Below are 19393 nucleotides of genomic sequence, written 5' to 3' on the forward strand. Positions count from 1 at the left end.
GTTCAAATTTCTTGTCACATTTGTTTAAGATTGATTACAGACAGTAATCTTGTTTGACAGAAATACAGTGCCAACTCTGCTCACATTAGAGCCTGGATACCAAAGCAGTTACTTGCTTTTCATTGCTCACTAACACCATGGATCTGGGCAGGGAGGAGCTGAAGTGCAAGGTTCCTCTGGAATCCTAGTGTCTGCCACTGGATTAAGTCATGGGCACCATTCTTAGTTGGAAAGCCCCCTGCAAGGTGTCAAGATTAGACAAGACTGTATCCTCCCGGGGTATATTTAGTATAGTAGGGGATATATCCTCCCCTACATTTAGTACTGTAATGGGTAGTAAACAACCACTGCATACTGGGGAGCCAGAGAGACGAAGATAAATAACATGCTGGCTTCTCTTAAGGAATGCACCAATTGGTGGCTGATACACAGGAATTCTCTGATCACTGTGGAAGCCTGCTAGTCAGCTGTGATTCCAATCTCAGCATCAGAGTCTTGTTAAGAGACACAGTGTCTTGCTCAGGAGTTGCTAGCAAGCAGTCACTTTTCTTAGAAACTACCAGTGAACTTTACCCAGAGACTACCAGCCCCCAGGTGGGAATTGACAGGCCAGCCAGTACAGAGGTGGGCAAGCCACACAAAGCAGATGTCATTTACATATTAGTTGATACTTGCAAATAACCACATAGTCATATGTGAACAATTATGCACATGTTATTTCTCCCGGCCATCTAACTTGTTCTATTGTCATCCTCCTTTCACGTGTGAGCACCTGAAACAATGGAGAAATCAAAGTGGCAGGGACGGGTCAGAGCATATATGCAACAGGGACCACACTGGAATATCCAATCTGCTGTTTAATCTGTGCAGTATCACAGCACAAGAAACCCATCTTCATATACAATCTCATGCAGAACCAAGCCATGGGAGCTAGGACAAGTGGAGCTGAAGCTTCACTGAAGCAGGGAAGCGCCTGGAACCACCCACCCCAGTCCACTCCTCAGAGCAGCCTGGATTCCAGCTCCACAGGGCACGGTGTGAAAATCACTGCACTGGTTCAAGAGTGCAGGGAGTGATCATTAATTCATTAACAGGTCCAACATTCAAAATATGTAAAGCTGTTCCCATCTGAACACACAGTTAAAGGAAATTCTAGGGAACTGTGAGGCTCTCATAGCAGGTAATACTGCAAAGGAGCAGGCTCATGTAACAAAGTACACATAGACACACCATGCCACAATCCTTTGTTCAGTCACTAAGTTGTGTCTGATTCTTTGTGATCCCATGGACTGCAGCACACCAGGTGTCCCTATCCTTCACTATTTTCTGGAGTTTGCTCAAACTCATGTCCATTGAGTTGATGATACCATCCAACCATCTCATTCCTTGTCACCTCCTTCTCCTCCTGCCCTCAATCTTTCCCAGCATCTGGGTCTTTTCCAATGAATCGGCTCTTCACATCAGGTGGCCAAAGTATTGGAGGTTCAGCTTCAGCTTCAGCATTAGTCCTTCCAATGAATATTCAGGATTCAGTTCCTTTAGGATTGACTGGTTGCATCTCCTTGCTGTCCAAGGAACTCTCAAGAGTCTTCTCTAGCACTACAATTCCAAAGCATCAATTCTTCAGCACTCAGCCTTCTTTATGATCCAACTCTCACATCCATACATGACTACTAGAAAAACCATAGCTTTAACGATACAGACCTTTGTTTGAAAAGTGAAGTCTCTGCTTTTTAATATGCTGTCTAGGTTTGTCATAGCTTTTCTTCCAAGGAGCAAGCATCTTTTAAGCCATGCATATGGCTTCAGTCACCATCCACAGTGATTTTGGAGCCCAAGAAAATAAAGTCTGTCACTGTTTCCATTTTTCCCCATCTATTTGCCATGAAGTGATGGGACTGAATGCCATGATCTTAGTTTTCTGAATGCTGAGTTTTAAGCCAGCTTTTTCACTCTTCTCTTTCACCATCTTCAAAAGGCTCTTTAGTTCCTCATAACTTTCTGCTGTAAGGGTGGTGTCATCTGCATATTGAGGTTATTGATATTTCTCCTGGCTTGGGATTCATCTAGCCCAGTATTTTGCATGATTTACTTCACATGTAAGTTAAATAAGCAGGTTGACAATGTAGAGCCCTACCATACTCCTTTCCCAATTTTGAACCAGTCTGTTGTTCCATGTCTAGTTCTAACTGTTGCTTCTTGACCTGCATACAGATTCCTCAGGAGACAAGTAAGATGGTCTGGTATTCCCATCTCTTTAAGAATTTTCCACAGTCCTGGAAGTCTTCAAATGCAGTATCACAAGACTCATTTGCTACAATGAGGGTCCATAATGGTAATTTCTAAACAATATATATCTGGTTATTGTGGTAGTAACCCCTACCTAAGCACATGATTCTGGCCAGTTCCTTTCATATTTAAAGTTATTACATATAATATTCTTAGATGAGAAAAAGTAAAGATGTAAATTCTCACCAAACTAGTATTTAAACTGTAAAAAAATTTAGATGAAATTTAATGAAAATTAAATTTTAATGAATTTTAATGAAAACCCCTGAGGGATTTTTAAATTGAAATTAGACTTTAAAAATCATTGTACAGGTCCTCCAGAAGAAGAGGTAAACACATTTTTAAAAATATTAAACAATAATAAGAGTAGGGTAAATAAGGGCTCAACTTACAATAATGCTATCACAATGAAAAGGGTGGCAAGGATTCAGAAAAAAGAGATGAAATCACCAGCGGAACAAAACAGAAATCCATGAAACAAATCTAAATTACTTAATTGGTGAGGGTGGAGTGGTGTCAAGGGGACGGAGATCCCTACCTCATATACCACACCAAAAATAAAGTCCATATATATTATACATTGAAACTATAAAACTGAAACTATAGCAGTCTCCCAAGGCAATAGAAATAAAAACAAAAATAAATAAATGGGACCTAATCAAACTTATAAGCTTTTGCACAGCAAAGGAAATTATTTTTTAAAAAAAGAAAGAAAAGACAAGCTACAGAATGGGAGAAAATATTTGCAAATGATGTGAAAGACAAGGGCTTAATCTCCAAAATATACAAACAGCTCATGCAACAACAATGAAAACCAACTGAAAAATGGGCAAAAGACCTTAATAGACATTTCTCCAAATAAGACCTACAGATGGTCAACAGGTACATGAAATGATGTTCAACATCACTGATTATTAGAGAAATGCAAGTCAAAACTACAATGAGTTATCGCCTCACACCAGTCAGAGTGGCCATCATTAAAAAGTCTACAAACAACAAATGCTAGAGAGGGTATGGGGGAAAGGGAACCCTCCTACACTGTTGGTGGAAATGTAAATTGGTACAGCCACTATGGATAATAGTATGGAGGTTCCTTAGAAAACTAAGAATAAAACTTCCATATGATCCAGCAATCCCACTCCTGGGCATATACCTGGGCAAAACTATAATTCAAAAAGATACCTGCACACCAATGTTCACAGCAGCATTGTTCCCAATAGCCAAGATATGGATACAACCTAAATGTCCATCAACAGATGAATGGATAAAGAAGATGTGGTACTTACATACAATGGAATACTACTCAGTCATAAAAAAGAATGAAATAATGCCATTTGCAGCAACATGGAGATTGCAGCAGACCTAGAGATTATCATACTAAGTGAAGTAAGTCAGAAAGAGAAGCACAAATACAATATGATATCACTTATATGTACAATCTAAAATATGCCACAAACGACCCTATCTCCAAAACAGAAACAGACTCATAGACACAGAGAATGGACTTATGGTTGCCAAGGGTGAGGAGGAAAGGGAGAGGGATAGACTGGGAGTCTGGGATTAGTAGACACAAAATATTACATTTAGAGTAGATAAACAACAAGGGCCTAATGTATAGCACAGGGAACTATATCCAATTTCCTGGGACAAACCATAATGGAAAAGAATATTTTAAAAAGAATATATATATATATATATATATATAACTGAGTCACTTAGCTGTACAGCAGAAATCAGCACAACACTGTAAATCAACTATACTTTAAAATTTTTTCCTCTGAAACTATAAAAGTGCTAGTGGAAAACAAACGGGTAATTATATAATAATCTTTTGACAGGGAAAGAGTTTAGGCATGATACTAAAGACATAATCCACCAAAGTAAAAGATCTGACCACGTTAAAAAAAAAAAAAAACATAAATAAGGACTACATAAGTCTTTATTTAAAGTTCTTTAGTGAAAATAAAAACTAAGATAAACCTAACAAAAACTAATGAAAACCATTAACAACTTAAAAACAAAACCACTCTGAAAAAGTATGTGTAATTAAACAAAGGATTAATGTCCTTTATATATAAAGAGCTTACTAATCATCAAGAAAAAGGATAATAGCAAAAGGAAAATTAGGGCAAAGGATATGAACAGGGTATTAATAAAACAAAAAAGCCAATAAACATATAAAACATTCATGTACATGTATTACTCAGAAAGCCAACAAAAGAAAATCCCTTTTTTCACCTACCAAAATGACAAATATCTGTAAAATACTACTCAGCATCAGCATGATTTGGAAAACTGACATATTACTCTTGCAGATGTGATTAAATCACTTTCATTCAGAGAAAAATGTATGCTTATTAAGAGGGGAAAAAATGACTCTCCACTTTAAAAAATAAATCCTACAATGATATTAAATTTTATGAGAGGCCTACAATGTTGATAATTGTATCTTTAGTCACTGCTAAGGACACAGTAAGCTGGTTACCTTGAAGACAGCTTGCATCCCTGTAGGAGGTAGGCATTCAGATTCCCAGTTGCCGCAAGTAACAGCCCCAGGTATGGAGGGGAAGGCTTCATTGGCCTAGAAGAAAACTCGGGATGGAACTGGACACCAACAAAATAGGGGTGATCTGAAACGAGAATAATTAGAATGCAACTGAAGCTGATAAATCTGAGAACAGCCTTAAAATCTTATCCTTAAATAAGAAAACTCATTAAATGATAAGATTTAACTTGTTACCTATATCATAGCCAGATATTTTCATGATCCAAGTTGGTAGTAGAATTTCAAATTGTAAAACACATCTCACTAACAAGAGATTCAGCACTTTATTTGTGGAAGGTATTAGATCGAGCAAAGTTAAACAAAAGTTTTTGAATGGGAAGATGATCTGCTATCTAGGTCCTTCCAAGACTTGCAATGGTTCTATTTCCATGGGTGAGGTCCAGGGCAGGCTACCCCAAAGTATGTCTTAACGACATACTGATTATTTTGAATTAAAATTACTTAAGATTGAGGGACACTTTGACACACACTCCACCCAGTCTCCCTAAAAGCAGGAAATAAACCTCTCACGTGAAAGGTATACTCTCAGCATATGGAGGTGCAAGGATATCCTTATCACTAGAGACACGGAATCTGGGCAGAGAAGCCTATATAAACACATTTTGTGACTTCTTTAACTTACTACCCAAGCTCAAATTTCATTTAGATTCTTCACTAATTAAGCACTCAAAGCCCAAGTTTCTTTGTCCTGTTAATTCCTCATATATTTATTGTTTCTGTGTCTAAAAGATACAAAACCTACCTACTTTCTCCACTTTTTAGGTTCCATTTCTAAGAGATCTCCGTTTGTATAATTTTTTCTTTTTCTCCTGTTTATCTGTCTTGCATCAATTTTATTATTAGTCCAGTCACAAGAACTCAAGAGGGTAGAGGGGGAAAGGTCCCCTCTCTCAACAGCCTGATATCCTCATATGTCAGGCTAACTGTGTCACTTTCAGGTGGCTTCAGGCCATTTCCTACAAGTTCTCCCTTCCCAAGGGATGGGTCCCCTGGGAAAGAGGCAGGTATAACTGCTTTTCTAGTCACAGCTCTGGGCTGGATATTAATCACAGACAGCACCATGAAGCTGATCAGGCACTCATATTTCAGCTATGTCAATTTATCTTCCCCTTCATGAATCACAGCCTTGTCGTGGCAAAGGGGCTTGCCTAACTCAATGAAGCTATGAGCCATGCCCTGTAGGGCCACCTAAGACAACAGGTCATAGTCAAGAGTTCTGACAAAATGTGGTCCACTAGAGAAGGAAATGGCAAACCACTCCAGTATTCTTGCCACAAGAAGCCCATGAATAGTATGAAAAAGTAAAAAGATATGACACCTCAAGATGGCACCCACCCCAGGCCAGAAGATGTCCAGTATGCTACTGGGGAAGAGTGGAGGGCAATTACTAGTAGCTCCAGAAAGAATGAAGCGGTTGCGCCAAAGCAGAAACAGTGCTCAGTTGTGGATGTATCTGGTGGTGAAAGTAAACTATGATGCTGTAAAGAACAATATTACATAGGAACCTGGAATGTTAGGTCCACAAATCAAGGTAAATTGGACACGGTCAAGTAGGAGATGGCAAGAGTGAATATCGACATCTTAGGAATCTATGAACTAAAATGGATGGGAATAGGCAAATTTAATTCAGATGACATGCATGGATGTGAGAGTTAGACTATAAAGAAAGCTGAGCACCAAAGAATTGATGCTTTTGAACTGTGGTGTTGGAGAAGACTCTTGAGAGTCCCTTGGACTGCAAGGAGATCCAACCAGTCCATCCTAAAAGAAATCAGTCCTGAATATTCATTGGAAGGACTGATGTTGAAGCTGAAACTCCAATACTTTGGCCAACTGATGCGAAGAACTGACTCATTTGAAAAGACCCTGATGCTGGGAAAGATTGAGGGCAGGAGGAGAAGGGGACGACAGAGGATGAGATGGCTGGATGGCATCATTGACTCAATGGACATGGGTTTGGGTGGACTCCGGGAGTTGGTGATGGACAGGGAGGCCTGGTGTGCTGCAGTTCATGGGGTTGCAAAGAGTCGGACACGACTGAGCGACTGAACTGAACTGAATGGAGAAACAGACATAGAGAACAGACTTATGGACACAGGGAGAGGGGAGGAGAGGGTGAAATGTATGGAAAGAGTAACATGGAAACTTACATTACCATATGTAAAATAGATAGCCAATGGGAATTTACTGCATGTCTCAGGGAACTCAAACAGGGGTTCTGTATCAACCTAGAGGGATGGGATGGGGAGAGAGAAGGGAGGGAGGTTCAGGAGGGAAGGGACATCTATGGTTGATTCATGTTGATGTTTGACAGAACACAACAAAATTCTGTAAAGCATTTAACCTTCAATTTAAAAATAAATAAATTTTTAAAAAATAAATTAAAAAGAAGTGGCAAGAATACACAGAAAAACTGTACAAAAAAGATGTTAATGACTCAGATAACCACGATGGTGTGATCATTCACCTAGAGCGAGACACCCTAGAGTCCGAAGTCAAGTGGGCCTTAGGAAGCATCACTATGAACAAAGCTAGTGGAGGTGATGGAATTCCAGCTGAGCTATTTCAAATTCTAAAAGATGATGCTTTTTAAGTGCTGCACTCAATATGCCAGCAAATTTGGAAAACTCAGCAGTGGCCACCAGACTGGAAATGGTCAGTTTCCTTTCCAATTCCAAAGAAAGGCAAAGCCAAAGAATACTTAAACTACAGTACAATTGTGCTCATTTCACATGCTAGTAAAGTTATGCTCAAAATCTTTCAAGCTAGGCTTCAGCAGTACATGAACTGAGAACTTCCAGATGTACAAGCTGGGTTTAGGAAAGGCAGAGGAATCAGAGATCAAATTGTCAACATTCATCAGATCATAGAAAAAGCAAGAGAATTCCAGAAAAAATCTACTTCTGCTTCATTGACTACACTAAAGTCTTTGACTGTGTGGATCACAACAAACTGTGGAAAATTCTTAAAGAGATGGGAATACCAGACCACCTGACCTGCCTCCTGAGAAACCTGTACACAGGTCAAGAAGCAACAGTTAGAACTGGACATAGAACAATGGACTGGTTCAAAATTGGGAAAGGAGCATGTCAAAGCTGTATATTGTCACCCTGATTATTTAACTTACATGCAGAGTACATCATGAGAAATGCCAGGCTGGATGAAGCACAAGCTGGAATCAAGATTGCTGGGAGAAATATCAATAACCTCAAATATGCAGATGATACCACCCTTATGGCAGAAAGTGAAGAGGAACTAACGAGCCTCTTGATGAAGGTCAAAGAAGAGAGTGAAAAGCTGGCTTGAAATTCAACATTCAAAAAAATATGATCATGGCATTCGATCCTATCACTTCATGGCAAATGGAAGGGAGAAAAGTAGAAGCAGTGACAGATTGTATTTTCTTGGGTTCTAAAATCACTATGGACAGTGACTGCAGCCATGAAATTAAAAGATGCTTGCTCTTTGGAAGGAAAGCTATAACAAACCTAGACAGCGCATTAAAAAGCAGAGATATCACTTTGCTGACAAAGGTCTGTATAGTCAAAGCTATGGTTTTTCCAGTGGTCATGTACAGATGTGAGAGGTGGACCATAAAGAAGGCTGAGCACCGAAGAATTGATGCTTTCGAATTGTGGTGCTGGAGAAGATTCTTCAGAATCTTGCACTGCAAGATCAAACCAGTTAATCTTAAAAGAACTCAACCTTGAATATTCATTGGAAGAAGTGATGCTGAAGCTGAAGCTTCAATACTTTGGCCACCTGATGCGAAGAGCTGACTCACTGGAAAAGACCTTGATGCTGGGAAAGACTGAAGGCAAAAGTAGAAGACGGAGGCAGAGGATGAGATGGTTAGATAGCATCACTGATTCAATGGACATGAATTTTAGCAAACTCTGGGAGATAGTGGAGGACAGAGGAGTCTGGCATGCTGCAGTCCATGGGGTCACAAAGAGTCGGACATGACTTAGCGAGTGAACAACAACAACTTATCTCCTGTGATGAAGAGTCTCCAAGTGAAAAAAGGATGGCTTTTCAATATGTTAATAGTGGTTATGGCTCAAGGTGGCAAAATTATAATTCTTTGTATCATGTGAACCTTTACAGTGAATCTCTTACATTGGGCTTCCCTGATAGCTCAGTTGGTAAAGAATCACCTTCAATGAAGGAGACCTAGGTTTGATTCCAGGGTCGGGAAGATTGGCTGGAGAAGGGATATGCTACCCACTCCAGTTTTCTTGGGCTTCCCTTGTGGCTCAGCTGATAAAGAATCCGCCTGAAATTCAGGAGACCTGGGTTGAATCCCTGGGCTGGGAAGATCCCCTGGAGAAGGGAAAGCTACCCACTTCAGTATTCTGGCCTGGAGAATTCCACGGACTGTATAGTTCATGGGGTCACAAAGAGTCGGTCACAACTGAGGGCAAATAAAGCTGAGAGTTGTAAGAAACCCCTATATGAGCAACTTAAGTTCTCCTAGATGTAATAGGAACAGAAAAATAGTTTTTCTCAGGTATCTGGAATCCCCTGTTTGTGAATGGTAAAAATTAATGGGCAACATTTTCAAATCTGGGTAAAAATTTTCTAGGATTACAAATTCCTCTCCCCACTCAAAATTCTCAAAAACTATGTTTATTCCCAGATTAGGAAGCAACTCCTAATTAGAGATTGGGCAACTCTCTATTCCCATAATTCCCATAGTACAAGCATGGTTGATATGTAGTCCTTACTTTAAAAATCATTTTAATGGCCATATATACATATATATAAAATGAAGATGATAAAATATAACTCTTTTAAGAAGAAGTAAATATAATTTTAAATCTTTTAATGGGATGCTCTATCAAATGATCTGAAAGTCTAGTGTGGAATTCAAAATCACAAATCCCCATCACTTACCACTGAAGACCCCAAACTACTGCTCAGTAGTGAGGAAATCCTGGTTGAATGGCAATATCCACTCTCCTAAGGTTATCATTTAAAGCTTAGTCCTTATTGTAATTAAATAGATAATAGTCTAGCAGACTGTTCTCATCTAATGGTTATAAAGCTTTAGAATAGGAAAGGACTTCAGAAGTAGGGTAAATGTCCAGGTATAGATGCAAAAGCCTGGAGATGCTTTGTTCTGGTCAGCTAGCTGAGGTTTTAGCTTTCATCATCTGACTATTAGCTGACGCTTCCCTTTGCACCTGTGGGGCCAGGTGTGTCCTGGGGCACTCACTACTCGCTTCAAAAGCCTTGATGCAAGGTCACCATTTGTTCTCTTCTGCAAGGATTGATCTTTCAGTTTTCAGATGATGATCCTTCTCTTATTTTGAGTCTTCTTTATAACATAGTGGCAGAATCAGATAGTAGTTTTTGTGTTTGTTTTCATTTTTGCTGTGCTCTGCTCAGTCGCTAAGTTGCGTCCAACTCTGTGACCCCGTGGATTGTAGCCTGCCAGGTTCCTCTGTCCATGAAATTTTCCAAGCAAGAATACTGGAGCAGGTTACCATTTCCTTCTCCAGGAGATCTTCCTGACCCAGGAATCGAAACTGCATCTCCTGTTTCTCCTGCATTGGCAGGGGGATTCCTCACTCACTGAGACACACCCAGGAAGCCTGTTTTCATTTTTATTTCTTATTAACTAAACAAAAGTTGGAAATCCACCCCCCCAAAAAAATTAAGCTTTGCTATACAAAATGGTAGCCCTTGGCCACAGGTGACCATTTAAATTCATTCAAATTAACTGAGCACATTTTAAGAGCTAAATAGCCCCAAACAGCTAGTGGCTACCATACTAAACAAGGCAGAATACTCCATCATTGCAGCAGGTTCTACTGAACAGCTCTGAATTCAGAAAATTCCAGTGTAGAAACCCACTATAGCATATCTAGGAAGAAGCCTCCTTGAATTAGAGGGACACTCTTGACTGGAAAATCCTATAGATGGAGGAGCCTGGTGGACTGCAGCCCATGGGGCGCTAAGGGTCAGACATGACTGAGCGACTTCACTTTCCCTTTTCACTTTCATACTTGGAGAAGGAAATGGCAACCCACTCCAGTGTTCTTGCCTGGAGAATCCCAGGGACGGGGGAGCCTGGTGGGCTACCTTCTATGGGGTCGCACACAACTGAAGTGACTTAGCAGCAGCAGCAGCAGCAAGTGTGAAAGCTTGGTGAGAGGAACGCCGTCTCCTCTCAGGAAAGTGTCCCCTCAAGAAAAGAAGAGAAACCATCTGTCCTTAGAAAAGAAACCAATGCAGCTTTTAAATTAAAGATGTGATGAATCCTGCAGCACAGCATCTAGGGATGTCTCTGAAAGAAGCTGACAATAATTGTGTTTTTGTACCACTACAGATAGAAGCTGAGCAATGGATCATGTCATAGCCAGGGAAAGAATATCTGAATGAATGGACCATTGCTCTGAATCACTTTATTCAAAAAATCCCCTATACCAAAATGAGGAAAGAGACCGAAAAGTTTTTATTTTAATGACATTCTACCAGTCAAACTGTCTTTTAAATAATACTCTCAATTGCTTTGAAACATATTCTGACATTATACTAATCACAAGCTTTGTTGTTCCTTTTAGAACTCCTTCAGGAATATAGAGATTCATGGATATGGTAAGAGTAGCTAAGATCAAAGTCTTCTGGGAAGTTTTCCTTAATAAAATGAACTCCCTTGCAGTCAGCTTTTTTAAAATTTCAAGGTTTTATAGCGGGTCTCATTTCCTTTCCAACCCACATGAAATTTGAAAGTGTCAATAGGAAATGAAATCCTTAAAATGAAAGAAGCTTCTAAGTGTTTGCTGATAATAATGAGAGCCAGGAGAATTAAAGAGAATAATGTACTTGAACAAAGTAAATAAACAATAATTTGCTTAAGAAACTTCTTTGCCCTCTCACATACCAGACTTAAGAGACTTCAACACCAAACAGTGATCCATACTATAAAAATTGTAAATGATGGACATTTCTATCAAAAGGACTACAGAAAATATATCCTCATATTCACAGAAAGATGTTATGGGGAGGGAGGTGGGAGGGGGGTTCATGTTTGGGAATGCATGTAAGAATTAAAGATTTTAAAATTTAAAAAATAAAAATTAAAAAAAAAAAAAAACCTCAGGCATGGATCGATAATCTTAGGTGTAATGTTCACTGAAAACAAGAAGAACAATAGAGTCCCACAAAAGTGGGGGCAGAAGGCAGCTATGGCCTGCTTTAGATCCAACCCCTCCAGTGACTAGCTGGATGGCCCTGGCAGGTTTCTTAACCTCTGAACTCCAGTCTCCTCTCTAAAGTAGGAATAACATCACCTGCCTTGTAAGTTACATAGGCACACGGAGTCCCTAGCAAGGGGTCTGGTGAGAAGCATCCAGTGAGTGCATGCTCAATGTCCACTGCTTGCCTTCTTTCTGGGTCCAGGTAACATGCCACTGTGGTCAAAGAAGCCTTTCCCAACTTCAAGTGTCCTCCCTGCTTGGAACTCTGAAGTACCTGAACAGTTTAGAGACAGAAAACGAAAGGGACAGAGAAAAGGAATCTGAAGTAGAAGAACAGTGACATGGGTTAAGATGGAAAAAGAAGTAGAAAAGTTAGAAGAGTAAGTAGTCCAGGTTATCTGGAGCCCAAGTATACAGATTGGAAAGGTAGGCTCTAGAAAATGATGCTACCATTTTTAGAGCATCCTGTACACACTAAGCATTCGATAAATGAGGGCAGTTTATCCAACAGATTATTGTCACATGTACTGCACAGTCAGTTACCAGTAGTGAGGAGAACATCAGGCCATTCTTCCTCAGTGGTGGGAGAGAGCAGAGTGCTCCTTAACAGTGGGCTGCCTGCCTTTTCCAGACCGTTGAACCCAGAGGCTAGGAACAAGAGACACCCCAGGAAGGGGGCAAGGATGCTAAGGAAGCACACTACTGAAAGAACTGGTAGGCTCTGAACACTACATCATTTTATGGCAGTTCACATAAACAGAGCCCAAAATAATTAGTATTATAAGCGATCTGTTTTTTCATATACCTTATATTTAGTGTATATTATTTCTATTTAATTGCATATTTATTTCAAAAGAGAGAGGAGAAAAGAACAAACATAATGGGTCTCAAGTTATATCTTTGTATGCTTACAGTTGACAAACAGACATTAGCTCACAACAAAAATTTTCAAAAATGAAGAACACCACTTACTTGCCAGTTCAATGATTTCCATCCTCTCTCCATCAACATCCTGACCTACAAAACTTAAGTCTTTCTGCTCAAGTTGGCTGATCAGGCTAGGATTCACCTGGAAAAACAAGAAATTAACTGTCTTTGGACAGCAGAGCAATGCAGACATATCAGCTTATGAAAATGATTTTCCATTTTGGTGATGCTCTAACTAGTAGTTAATTTCTATTTATAGTCAAACCTCAAAGCCTATTTTTAAACTCATAGTGAACCTGAGAAGTAGTTTAATCACAGCCCTTAAATCTGGGAGGCCCATCTTCTGTTGCCCAAAGTTTCAAAAAGTAGGACTCTAAGTTTACATCAAACTAGAAAGTTTCTACATGTGAAGAAAACCATCATCAAAACAAAGAGGCAGGGAATTTCCTGGCAGTTCAGTGGTTACAACTCCAAACTTCTACTGCAGGGTGCCTGGGTTCAGTTCATGGTTAGGGAACTAAGATCCCTCAAGCCCATGGTGAAGCCAAAAGACAAACTAACAAACAAAACAAAACAAGGCAACCTACTAAATGGAAGAAGGTATTTGCAAATTACACATCTGATAAAGGGTTAATATCCAAACTATATAAAGAACTCATACCCTTCAACACCAAAAAAGAAAAATTTTTAAATGGGCAGAGGATCTGAATAGACATTTTTCCAAAGAAGACATACTGGTGGCCAAAAAGTACATGAAAAGATGTTTAACATCACTAATTATCAGGTAAATGCAAATCAGAACCACAATGAGTTATCACCTCACACCTGCTAGAAAGGTTATCGTCAAAAAGGGAGTAACAAATGTAAGAAAGGATGTAAAGAAAAGTCCCACAATGGCAGTGGGACTGTAAATTGGTCCAGTCACTATGGAAAACAGGATGGACACGTTTCAAAAAACTAAGACTAAAACTACCATATGACTTGGCTATTCCACTTCTGGGTACTTATTCAAAGAACATGAAAACACAAATTCTAAAAGATATATGCACACTATGTTCACTGGAGTATTATTTACAATAGCCAAGACATGGAGACAACATAAGTATCCACTGAAGGATAAAGAAGATGTGAGAATATATATACACATAATAGAATACTGCCCAGCCACAAAAGAGAATAAAAACATGCTTTCTGCAAAACAATATGGATGGACCTTGAGGCTATTATGCTAAGTGAAATAAATCAAAGAAAGACAAATATGATTTCATTCGCATGTTGGGTCTAAAAGAAAACAAAACCAACGAACAAACAAAATAAAACAGAAACAACTCACAGAGAACAGATTAGTGGTGACCAGCTGGGAAGAGGCTTGGAGGGTAGGCAAAATGGGTGAAGGGGATCAACTGCATGATGATGGATGGTAACTAGACTTTCTTGAAACCTTGAGACTAGCTTTTTATAGACATCCCCCTATTTGCTTCTTCCCTTGAATGACGTGTAATAAACTCTCTCTCTCCAAATGATAAATCTACTTGAGGATTGAAACTATCTTATTTCTCATGTGACTAAACCAAAATCTTTTTTTATATATAGTTACATAAGCACTCTAAAGAGAAGCTTGGAACAAGTTTTCTACCAAAACACTGGTTATAGACGACAACTTGATGACCTGGATCACAGCCCCTTCCCTCATTCATGTCATCAGTGGCCCTTTCCCAAACTTTTCAGCCTCTCCTTCACAGAAAGTGTCTCCTCATCTAAAATCAAAGTAGGGCCCCACCTGTTCTTCTCAGTCTTAACCCCACATGCATACATGTGTGCAAGCTCAGTCTCTTCAGTCATGTTTGACTCTCTGTGACCCGCCAGACTCCTCTGTCATGGGATTCTCCAGGCGAGAATACTGGAGTGAGTTGTCATTCCCTTCTCCATGGGATCTTCCTGACCCAGGGATTGAACCCACATCTCCTGCATTGCAGGTGTATTCTTTACCGCTGAGCAACCGGGGACGACCCCTTACTCCACAGTGATTTAGTGTGAAAGATGTACCTCATACCGATGTCTGTGTCTTTCTTCTATGAAAGGTACATCACCATAAAGTTTCCCTGTAAAGATATGAAAGTGAAATTAATACTGGAGTAATCACCTTTGGAACCGCATCCATGGCATCTGTATGGGAGAAATCTCTTTGATCTCTGTCTGTCTATCAAAGGCCTAAAAATGAACTAGACTTTAGATAGTAATCTCAATTTTCTTTTCTTATAGGACAGTGATAGCTTCTTTGAAACTCTGAAGCAATTCTCAAGCATTACCAGTGTGCAAAGGGAAGCCTGCTGTGGACTGCAGCAAAGACTCTCCTTTCACATGCCTGCCTGCAGGGCTGAAAGCCCCAGTAACATCTGCACCATAGTGTCTGAGCAGATTCCTAACAGGGCTCCTTTTATAAAAGAAGAAAATGAAACCAAGGGAAGGGAAAAGAAACCAAAGGACTTGTGCAAAGCCAAGGCTTGCTGGCTACACAGTCCTGTCCGGAGCCCAGACCTCCTTACTCCCGGCCCAACGCTTTCTCCACTATGCCAGCCACCTCTGCTTTCACATGGTGCTGGCCACACTGGCTTATATCCCACTTTAAAAATATGCCTACTCTTTGACTAAAATTTGATCTCTACGAATCTACCCCAGAAAACGGAAATGAGGACACAGAGGTAACCACGAAGATGTGACCTACTGTGTTCCTAGCAGGGGATAATCGGGAAGCAGTGCCGCCTCAGGGCCAGAGGGCTGCCGGCACGGATGAGGGCATAGGGCCACGCACAGTTCTCACCCAGGGCTGTGTAGTGGAGAATCACACAAGGGGCTGCCTAGACAGGCCTATGTTGCAGTGGCGGCCACAGCCCAAGGCAGCAACCCGCGAATACCTGTCTGGGATGGACACAGGGGTCAATGGGATGCCCAGTGACCCAGTGTAAAGTAGCCAGGAGCAGGGTCTGTCACCAGACATCTCTCTCTCAAGAACAGGCCCCAGTGGGCACATGGAGAAGCAGGATGGCCAAGGGGGTCACAGCACTGGAGCCGCTGTAGCAGCACTAGCCCTCAGCATGCAGAGCCCAGGCTCACAGCCAGGGAACAGGAAGACCCCGTGACGGTGCTGGAACGTATGGCCTAACCCCAGCAGAATCAGGAGCAGGTCTCCACTCCACAGGCAGGCAATTACCAGACTCTCCAAGATGTCATCAGGCCACGGAACAGGATGTTTCAACCAAGAAAGACCCAATGCCTCACATCCCATTTGAGCTTTTGACCTGGTTAAAGAAAACGCAAACTGGCTGTATTCTCTATGACTTGGTATGATCAATTATCATTCCTGAACTTCCACTTGCAATTCTGTGCATATAGACTGAGCTCCCTGGTGATGATGTTAATGACAGTGAGTACTGAAGGTATGTGCTTTAGAAGAAAAATGGGCAACAGTAGAAGCAAGGAACTCCTTTGGGAAAACTCCAACATGCCTTTGCCAAGGGGTCATTTGAGACAGAGCCTTTGTACTCAAACTATTTGTTCATAAAAATGAAAGAAAAATTGGAAGACAGTAGCACCATAATGCCCAGTTGGAAAAAATGGAGACATATATCATGAAGTTACAAGAAAAAGCAGCTGAAAGATCTGAACCTAACTTTGGGAGGATTCTGATTCTCCTCTGACCTCTGATTTTGTCTTTGATCTTCTCCTTCTAGTTCAAAATGTCTTCTCTGTTTCCTTCATTAGAACAGATGACTAAGCAAATCCAGTAACAGAGTTAGCCAATACTAACAGGTGGTGAAGAAAATGGAAAACCCTCCAAAGATAAGGAATTACATTGAGTTATCCTTGACTCACTGCAACTAGCGGGATATGGTGCAAACTTTTGAACCTGTGTGGCTTGTGCCTGCTGCCTAAGTGTGCCTAAAGTGTGCTTAAGGCAAACTTTTGTTTGCTATGAAATCACAGAGGTGATAGGAAGAGGGGAGGTATAGCGACTCTGGAGCCAGACTGCCTGGCTTTAAAGTCCATGATACCATGTAATAGAAATGTGCCTTGGGCAAATTACTTCACCTCTCTGCCTCAGCTTCTTCATCTATAAAATAGGGGTAATGATAGTCTTTACTTCATGGCGTTGTTGTGAGGAATGAATAAATCGAAACATGTGATGCACCTAAAACAGTAAGTAAACCATGTGATTGCTATCGTTATCTCTAGACTATAAAATCTAAACAGCAAGAATAGAAGCCAGAACCTAAGTTCTACAAGATAACAGACCATATAGGGACCCATCCCCTCAATTCTTGAGACTAGTGTCTAGCACATAGGCAGGCACTCGATACATATTTGTTTAATGAATGAAACATATATATGGGAGGGTGTATATGGTACCTGATAGAATGTTTTCAGAACTTTGGAAATGTTGTTTTGTGCACTCGAAATCTTAATCACTGACAAATCTATTAAGAATGAATTGATGAAATTAATCCATTGTCATATCTATAAAAAAAGAAACAGTGTGTTGAAAATCAGCTCAGAATGTTACCAGGTGAAAACACCTTAAAATCAAAAACTAAGATGCCGATTTGGTGGCTCTCAGGAATCTAGAAAAATGGTATAGATTAATTTATTTGCAAAGCAGCAATAGAGACACAGATGTAGAGAACAAACGTATGGATACCAAGGGGGGAAGGGAAGGTGGGATGAATTGGGAGATTGGGATTAACATATATTCACTACTGTGTATAAAATAACTAATGAGAACCTACTGTATAGCACAGGGAACTCTACTCAGTGCTCTGTGGTGACCTAAAAGGGGAAGGAAATCCAAATAAGAGGGGATATATGTATACATATAGCTGATTCACTTTGCTGTACAGCAGAAACTAATATAACATTGTAAAGCAACTATACTCCAATTAAAAAAAAAAAGAAGAAGCAAGTAGCAGCAAAATTTTAGAGAAAGAAACCTGATAAAGTCTTAGGACCTACAAAATACTCTCAATGTAGGCAGCAAGACCCCCAACAATGCATATAACAGCATCATCAGAAACAAAAACTGCCAAATGACATCATCTCCTTCTCTAATTCACTACTGGGTAGATTCTGGCTTGTATATAAAATATATTTAACCACTAACAGTCCTGCCAATCCCCACCCTCCTGTTAGTAATCCTAGCATCTGAACCTGAACCTTTCTCTTTCCTTTTCAGAGCAAAAACCTCTCCCCTCCCAAAAGCTATACAAGCTGAAAGGTGGGAACAATCCAAATGTCCATGGACAGACGAATGGATAAACAAAAATGGTATATACATAGAATGGAATATTATGCAACCTTAAAAAGGAAGGAAATCTTGACACGCTACCACATGGATGAACCCTGAGGACTTAAAGTTAAGTGAAATAAGTCAGCTACAAAAAGCAAATGCTAGATGACTCCACGTCTACAAGGCACACAGAGTCATAAAGTCACACAGAGAAAGCAGAATGGCGGCTGCAGGGGTTGGGGGCAAGAGGAATCAGGAGTTGTTTAATGGGTAAAACGTTTCAGTTTTGCAAGTTGAAAAAGTTCTGCAGATGGGTTGCACACCAGTGTGACTATACTGGATTGTACACATAGAAACAGTTAACACAGTAAGTTTTCTGTTATGTGTATTGTACTACAATTAAAAATTTTAAAGTAAAAGGTATACATCCTCATTCTTGCCTCCACCATTCCCACTTCTTCTGAGACATCCTTTATCCAAACCCCTCATCCCGACCCTTTGCAACCCAGCTTCCGTTTCTGTCATTTTAATGAACAGCAGATCTGTCCTCAGTGGGGACCCAAGTAATGGCCCCATCCCCCATCTGTGATCTCTGCTCCTCTCTGGACTCCCCTTGCCCTGCCTACCTGATCTGCATCCACCCTCCCTTCCTCTCCCACCTTCACTACCCCAGGAAGCTGTCAGTCAGTCGTATGCTCCTTTTCTATACCTCCTGATCCTTACCTTTCACCTGGCCTGCACATTCCCTATTTTCAGAGGGCTGAAAGAAATCCCCCCTAGCGTGTTGTTGTTGTTCAGTTGCTCAGTCATGTCTGACACTTTGCAACCCCATGGACTGCAGCACGCCAGGCTTCCCTGTTCTTCATCATCTCCCGGAGTTTGCTCAAACTCATGTCCACTGAGTTGGTAGTGCCATCCAACCATCTCATTCTCTGTCATCCCCTTCTCCTCCTGCCTTCAATCTTTCCCAGCACCTGGGTCTTTTCCAATGAATCAGCTCTTTGCATCAGGTGGCCAAAGTATTGGAACTTCAGCTTCAGCATCAGTCCTTTCAATGAATATTCAGGGTTGATTTCTTTTACGATTGACTGGTTTGATCTCCTTGCTTTGCACCCATAGTGCTCA

The 19393-nt window shown here is 40.5% G+C and overlaps 1 protein-coding gene across 3 annotated transcripts in view; it reads right to left on the minus strand.

Annotated features, from left to right (window-relative positions):
- Nucleotides 1–19393, minus strand: part of CTPS2 (CTP synthase 2) — a 114066-nt gene that overhangs the window by 12281 nt on the left and 82392 nt on the right. For all 3 annotated transcript variants that reach the window (XM_070291369.1, XM_070291370.1, XM_070291371.1), the window contains exons 15-17: nucleotides 15034–15089; nucleotides 13033–13129; nucleotides 4775–4919 (exon numbers count right to left, since the gene is read on the minus strand). In XM_070291369.1, the coding sequence (XP_070147470.1) occupies nucleotides 4775–4919; nucleotides 13033–13129; nucleotides 15034–15089 (298 nt within the window). The remainder of the gene's footprint in view (nucleotides 1–4774; nucleotides 4920–13032; nucleotides 13130–15033; nucleotides 15090–19393) is intronic.

The sequence above is a fragment of the Ovis canadensis genome, chromosome X, assembly GCF_042477335.2.
Source record: "Ovis canadensis isolate MfBH-ARS-UI-01 breed Bighorn chromosome X, ARS-UI_OviCan_v2, whole genome shotgun sequence".
Lineage (NCBI taxonomy): Eukaryota > Metazoa > Chordata > Mammalia > Artiodactyla > Bovidae > Ovis > Ovis canadensis.